Genomic DNA, 7,211 nt, shown 5'->3' on the forward strand with positions numbered 1-7,211 from the left:
ATGATTTCATTCCAGCTTTAGGCGTTGCTGCCAGTATTAGAAGAAAATCAGGCACCTTTTAAAATAAAAATATTTTTATACCATTAATACTGTTTTTTCTGTGTTATCTGAATTAAATTACACGTGTATCATCAACCATCATGATGTTGTCTGTTAGAACGGCAGCTTATCTACAGCTGAGAGGAAGCAGTTGGACCAGCTCAGAAAGGCCAGCTCTGTGCTAGGATGCCCCCTCGACCCAGTGCAGGTGGTAGGAGACAGAAGAATCCTTGGACGGTGTCTCCACCCCACGCATGAAGCTGTGGCAGAACTGGAGAGCTCCTTCAGTCTCACCCTGCTGCATCCACTGTGCACAAAGGAGTGTCGCAGGGCCTCCTCCCAGCAGCTGCTGGACTTCCATCACTGCTCCCAACAAACTCAATAAAGTATTTACACCCTGCTGGTATTTGCACAGTTTTTCCATTTTCTCTAAATAGTCTGTCGTTGTTGGTTTTTAAGCACAAATATACAGCACTTTGTGCACCAATGATCCTACTCAGCTGCACATTTCTGTGAGTCCTGATTTTTTAATGTTGGAAATCCGCCTCTACAGTCTCTTAATTGTTGTCTTTTTTATTTCATATTCTTTACTTTTGTGTGAATCTGCACGCTCCGTCTGTCCCAGTGAGGGACAATAAAGGATATTTCTATTCTATTCTATTAAAGACATTCTCATTTACGTTCATATTCCACACTGAAGTAAACCAAACTCTATTTTACAGTCATGTAATTAAAGGACTTTTCATAACGTTTATTATCCAACGCGCGACGCCTTCAGTAGATTCAGCAGAAAATCAATAAATGTGCTTTTATTCACTTTCTGCTTCCTTTTCCCAAACAGTGCCTGCGGGATAAGCCAATTACGTCATTTCCTCTATCCACATTAGCGGTTTGGTTGCTAAGCTAGCTGGCCACTGAGAGCGTGAACTCTTAAAAAATGGCTGATTTAAGCACTTTCAGGAATGAAGTGGCGCTCGTCGTCAACAGCCTGGCCAGGGCGGTGGTGACGGAGATTTTCAGCGCGGCGGAGGAAGCTTCTTTAAACAGACAAAGCCCCGAAGCCGAGGTAAGCCAACCCAGCTAACTGTTGCTAACAGCTAGCTCAACTCCAGCTCTTCCGGTTTCACGTGCTCACGGTGTGCGTGCGGGAGAAGACGAAGAAGAAGCGCGAGGTGTTGAAGTGGTTTACTCACTCCCAAAGTCCCAATGTCATCATCCCGAGCTCCATTTAAAAATCCTCTAATTTTAGTTCGTCAATCATTTATTAACTCAGTGACACAAATCATTACAACCTAAACTACTTAGACCTAAAGCCTGAAAATTGGCTCCTCCCTCTTACCTGTGACTGAAATCTAAGCCGCTACATTTCGGCTTGTTTTAAGTTGGAAAGAGAAAAGTTTCACTTTAACACACAGGTAAAGACGTTCACCTGCAGCAGAAGCAGTTTTTCTGCTGCCTCACAGATTCCAAGTATGGTTTAGCGTTCAGGGTTGTTTTTGGGAAATGTCCCGAATCAAATATGAAACGACGCTTTTTCCCCATATGTGTGATTATGTGCAGAGTTTTGTTGAGTTGGAGTGACAGTGAAGAAAACCTAAAAACAAGAACATTTCCAATGAAGATCTACAGCAGGACCATCATCAGAAAACATGAGTCATGAAACGGTGTGTGTGTGTATCTTTCTCTGTGTGTGTATCTTTCTGTGTGTGTGTGTGTGTGTGTGTGTGTATGTGTCTTTCTGTGTGTGTGTGTGTACGTCTTTCTGTGTGTGTGTGTGTGTCTTTCTGTGTGTGTGTGTGTGTGTGTGTGTCTTTCTTTGTGTGTGTGTGTGTGTGTGTGTGTGTGTGTACGTCTTTGTGTGTGTGTGTGTGTGTCTCTCTGTGTATGTGTACGTCTTTGTGTGTGTGTGTGTACGTCTTTGTGTGTGTGTGTGTGTGTGTGTACGTCTTTCTGTGTGTGTGTGTGTGTACGTCTTTGTGTGTGTCTTTCTTTGTGTGTGTGTGTGTGTGTGTGTCTTTCTGTGTGTGTGTGTGTGTGTGTGTGTGTGTACGTCTTTCTGTGTGTGTGTGTGTGTGTGTGTGTGTGTGTGTACGTCTTTGTGTGTGTGTGTGTGTGTGTGTACGTCTTTGTGTGTGTGTGTCTTTCTTTGTGTGTGTGTGTGTGTGTGTGTGTCTTTCTGTGTGTGTGTGTGTGTGTGTGTGTGTGTGTGTGTGTGTCTTTCTGTGTGTGTGTGTGTGTGTGTGTGTGTGTGTACGTCTGTGTGTGTGTGTGTGTGTGTGTGTGTGTGTCTTTGTGTGTGTGTGTCTTTCAGTCTGCCCCAGGGCAGCTGTGGCTACAACTGTAGCTTGCCTCCACCAGTGTGTGAATGTGTGTGTGAATGGGTGGATGACTGGGTATGTAAAGCGCTTTGGGGTCCTTAGGCGGGGCTAGTAAAAGCGCTATACAAATACAGGCCATTTACCATTTCTGTGTTTTCCTCACAGGAGAAACTCTGTGCTCTCGTTGAGCGTCTGTGTTTTGAAGCTGTGGAGAAAATCCTGAAGCTGGTCGATCTGAGCGTTATGAAGAGCGGCGAGACCGTGGGCCAGATGCATGATGGGAGCGAGGATGCTTCAGAGACAGCCGGAGGTCAGTACTCTGAGCTCTGATTGGCTGCAGATTGAACAGCTGGGACGGGGTCTCTGAAAGAATGATTACATCACCACCTAAACGTCTCAGATTGTATACTTACTGTTTCCTGTTTTGCAGGCGAAGGTGGCGGTGGCGCTCCCCTCCCCCCCTTAGAGCAGACCTACATCTTGGTTTACGAGGTCAGTGAGTGAGTCCAGCAAACCGCCAGAGAATGAGCACTAAGCGAACACTGACACCTGTCCTCTGTCTTTCAGAACGCTGCCGCCGACTCACAGTGTGTGCTGGTGTCACTGCAGAGCCACGCTAATGGTGAGAAACCCCCGCCATCAGTTGCTCCTTTGATTTGTCACTCATTAAACCTGAAAAACACGAGGTTCTTATACACAGTGTGGGTGTTACGCAGCAGGCCACGCCCCCAAACAGGCACGTGTTTGGTGAAGGTGTTGTCTGTAGCGTGACATCACAGCATCACAATTGGCTGTGACATCATATTTTCTAAGGTTACCTGATAGTTTGTTAAGGTGTGCCAGAACTATCCGACTGTCCCGTCTACGAGTAACGTCCCGCTCACAGACTTCCTGTTGCTCTGTTGCAGGTGGAAATGAAAGCATGCGCGATGTAACAGGTCAGGGGACTGAGCTGTCCCCCTCCTCACCTGTGCCTCAGGCCGATGACCACGAGTACGCTCGCTTGACGTCGCCTCCATCCAGCAGTGCCTCAGTGGCAGTGGGCGGGGTCAGGAAGAGGCCTCGCGGCCGCAGGAAGGGAGCACCACTTGTGGCGTCTGGTGAGGCAACAGAAACTCACCTACAGTGCTCGCACTGCGCCATGTTGTTTCCAAACAGCGAGCGGATCGCCGACCACGAGAAGAAGGCTCACCCGGCATGCTCGGTGTGTGGCGTGCGGTTCACTGGCATCCTGAAACTGCGTGAACACGAGTTGAAAAATCACGGGCTGCTGCCATACACCTGCGACTTCTGCCCGAAGAGGTTCAACCACAAGGCGCACCGCGACCTGCACGTGAAGGCGCGGCACACCGGCGAGAAGAGCTGCCACTGCGACATCTGCGGGAAGGGCTACGCCTGCGCGAGCGTGTTGAAGACGCACCGCATCACGCACTTCGACAAGTCGTTCATCTGTGACATCTGTGGGAAGGGCTTCTACCACGCCTGCCACCTGACGCGCCACAAGCTGGTGCACCAGGAAGTGCGGCCGTTCCGCTGCACCACCTGTGGGAAGGGCTTCACGCAGGCCGCCAACCTGCGCAGCCACCAGGCGACACACACCGGCGAGCGGCAGCTCTGCTCTGTCTGTGGCAAGAGCTTCCGGTGCCTGAAAAACCACGTCATCAGCAAACACTCACACGAGCTGCCCGCCGATGAGCTGCCCGCTGTCGACGCCATCGTTAGCTGTGAGGTCTGCGGCAAGAAGTTCCCGAACCCGTCGCAGTACCGCGCACACCAGCGGAGCCACACCGGGGAGAAACCTTTCCACTGCGACATCTGTGGGAAAAGCTACCGTCTGAAGGAGCTGCTGCGCGACCACCGCTACACACACACTGGAGAGAAACCATACCGCTGCTCGCTATGCCCCAAGACCTTCAACCTCGCCACAAGCTTCATGAGGCACCGCAGCATCCACAGCGGCGAGACGCCGTACAGCTGCCGCGACTGTGGCAAACACTTCCGCCTGCTGACCTTTCTCAAGGCTCATCTGCAGACCAAAGCTCACCTGAAGCAGACGCAGCAGACAGCAGCGCAGGGAAACGCCCTCCCACCAGTCAGCAGCATCGAACAGGAGGCGGTCCGAGGCGGATCCATAATCGCTGCCCAGCTGGTGTCGAGTCTTTAAAGCAAAACGATGAAACCGTAAACACAAACGGGGAGTGGAAGAACTCGCCGTTTGTGTTTACAGTGTTTAAGAACTCAGTGGCCACGGTCGCACTCTGCACCAAAGCTGTGAGGCGTGGCGCCGCGTGGTCGTTAAACTCGTATCTGTTTGGTAATAAATTAGTTATTACTGATGTGTCCTATGACGTCTTTTAATTTTGAAAACAAACTCAGATCAGAAATGATCGCCACGCCGAAAAATGAAGAATGACGTTTGTATTATTTGGGGCGTGGCCTCTTTGACAGGTGAATGACCGTTCTTTATATACAGTCTGATTCCAGCCCACACATACACACAGTTCCTCCACTGCACTTTCAGAATAGAGCACCTGGAATTTTGACCAGTTGTCCTGCTTTGTGACCTTTGACCTCTGTTGTGTCGGCCGTGCCCCTCTGTGATAGCTGCTGATGTAATCCAGCTGTTTTTCATCTGAACAGAGGTGAGATTAAAGGATCCAATCAGCAGATAATCCTGACCCTTTGTGTTTGAACAGTTTAATCACCGTGGCGACGGCTGATTGCTACTGTTGTCTGTGGTCGTGTCCAAATTCATGGGCTGCATCCTCCTGAGGACCCGGCCTTCGCGGTCTACGTGGGCCGGGTCCTCAGAAGGTCGGGTAGGCCAGAAGTAAACGGCTGTGAAATTGGACGGTCTAGCCTTCTGATTAACGTCACCGCTGTCTCGGTGGAGTTTAATAAACAGCCGTCTGCTCCTTGCTATCTAAAATATAACAGGACACTGGCGTAAATTCTCGACCATCTCACACTTCTGTTTAATCAGTTTTCTGTTTGATGTTTACTCAGCTGTGTGAAAACCACCCGGGGGATTAATAAAGTTTTATTTTATCTAATCTAATCTAATATCTTTAATCTCAGCCAAACTGATTTACTCACGAACAAACAAAACACTGAAAAAAGCCAAACAATATCCTTTTTAGGTTGTCTAAGTGACTTATATATTACGTTTAACCTGAGTAGCGAAAGTCCGCGGTGATCTGAAAATGATGTGCCGGGAGTTGTGCCGTTCTCGGCGGCTTCAGTGGCCCTCGAGCTCTCGGCTAGCTATCGAGCTGGTGGGTAACAGACGTCTCCGAAAACGTCGAAGCACTTTTGCAAATATGCGATACCTTGATAAACCGAGCAGATATTTGAAGTTTACACAGCTACTTTCTCGCCTGAAAATATGTTAAAAGTTTATTTTGTGACCCAGAAAGATTAATAAAAGTAATTTTAAAACTTAGTAGCGGCCGCCATTGCCGGAAACTGGAGTTTGGCTGGGCCGCGCTATGAATTCTGGGATATGGTGGGCCACGAAGGACACACCCGACCCATCCTTCAAATTCGGGGAAAAGGAGGACGCATTTGTCGGCTGCATTCGGAGGAGTCCACGAATTTGGACAGCCTTCGGCGCGTCGCTGTGACGTAATCGGTCTACAAATGCGGCCTCAGGAGGATGCAGCCCATGAATTTGGATACGACCTCTGTTTACCTGTTAAGTCCGCCATGTTTTCCATGTCCCTGTGTCAGAGCTGCAGCTGTTAATCCCAGTTTCAATGAGGGCTAATAATTGTGACACCTTATTGGCTGGCAGGCATGCGAGGAGCTGCAGATTTGACGTGGACGTCGGCGAGGTGGTCAAACTCTCACAGGGTTAAAGCTGAAGCGTTGCTGACAGCGGGGATCAGCTGTTTATGTCAGATTAATCGTGTCTTTTGTCATGTTTTACTGTTGTTATCCACACAGGAAACACTCGGCGGTAACTTCCTGTCTCTAATCTTTGAAAGCCTCGTGTTTCAGCTCGTCTCTTTATAAACATAAAGACATAAAGAAAATTCTGAGAATAAAAAAAAGTGGAAATGTGCAGATTACAGTAGTTGTTTGGGCATCCGTCCTCTTTATTGGTCGAGGCTGTAACCATGGATATCTGTCCACTGCATACATTTCATTTTGTACAAATCCAGCAGCTTCTCTTCAGCGTCCTCGTGCTCATCGCTGGCTGGAAGACAAATCACCTCCTTGTTTTAGCTAAAACTGAGTCTGAAGTACGACCTCACGCACTCGATGACAAACGGCCTTCCTGTTTGACTCGTTTGGTCTTGTGTGCGATCTTCAGACCTCGCGCTGACATTTTAATAAAACACGCAGAGAGGAACTCGTGTTTCGCATGCTTTGCTTGTTTCTGTGCCGCAGGTTTTTCCACATCTGTGGACACTCGGCTAACAGAGCCTCCTTTAGAAATGCAAAACACCCAAACTGCTCGCACAGGTGTGACTTTACAGGTGTGCCATCACTTTTAAATATCTGCAGGTTTTAATGTGAGCGGGCGGCTTCATGAGGACGCTCAGCCTGGGACACCTTAGTTCAAATTTAAATGGTTTCTTTATGTTCACAAAGGAAGTGATGTAACAGGTTTCCACCAATAAGAAGACGAGAAAGGAAATTGTGTGTAGTTCTAATGAATAAATGTGACAATAAAAAGTGAACATGAGCAGATAAAAGTTGACATTCTGACTTTAATTTAAATGTAATATAAAAAACATCATTATGGGATTAAAAATGTAAACATGTTTTTATTACATGTTTCTGAATAAATATGAAATAAATTCTCTAAAATAATCAGTAGTAGTGAGTGAATTCATTGTTTTTTAATTA

General features: G+C 47.8%; 1 protein-coding gene across 2 annotated transcripts; it reads left to right on the top strand.

Moving 5' to 3' along the window:
* Positions 1-84: 84 nt before the first annotated feature.
* LOC102078101 (zinc finger protein 136) lies at positions 85-4,810 on the top strand. Of its 2 annotated transcripts, XM_005462219.3 has the most exons (6): positions 968-1,105; positions 1,600-1,703; positions 2,523-2,667; positions 2,788-2,849; positions 2,925-2,979; positions 3,266-4,810. In XM_005462219.3, exons 2-6 carry the CDS (start codon positions 1,689-1,691, stop codon positions 4,519-4,521), a joined length of 1,533 nt encoding a protein of 510 aa, XP_005462276.1. In that variant the 5' UTR covers positions 968-1,105; positions 1,600-1,688; the 3' UTR covers positions 4,522-4,810. The 2 variants fall into 2 exon arrangements, with proteins under 2 accessions (XP_005462275.1, XP_005462276.1); XM_005462218.4 differs by lacking the exon at positions 1,600-1,703 and having other exon boundaries at positions 85-1,105.
* Positions 4,811-7,211: the final 2,401 nt, after the last annotated feature.

Source organism: Oreochromis niloticus, linkage group LG13 (genome assembly GCF_001858045.2).
Source record: "Oreochromis niloticus isolate F11D_XX linkage group LG13, O_niloticus_UMD_NMBU, whole genome shotgun sequence".
NCBI classification, from domain to species: Eukaryota; Metazoa; Chordata; class Actinopteri; order Cichliformes; family Cichlidae; genus Oreochromis; species Oreochromis niloticus.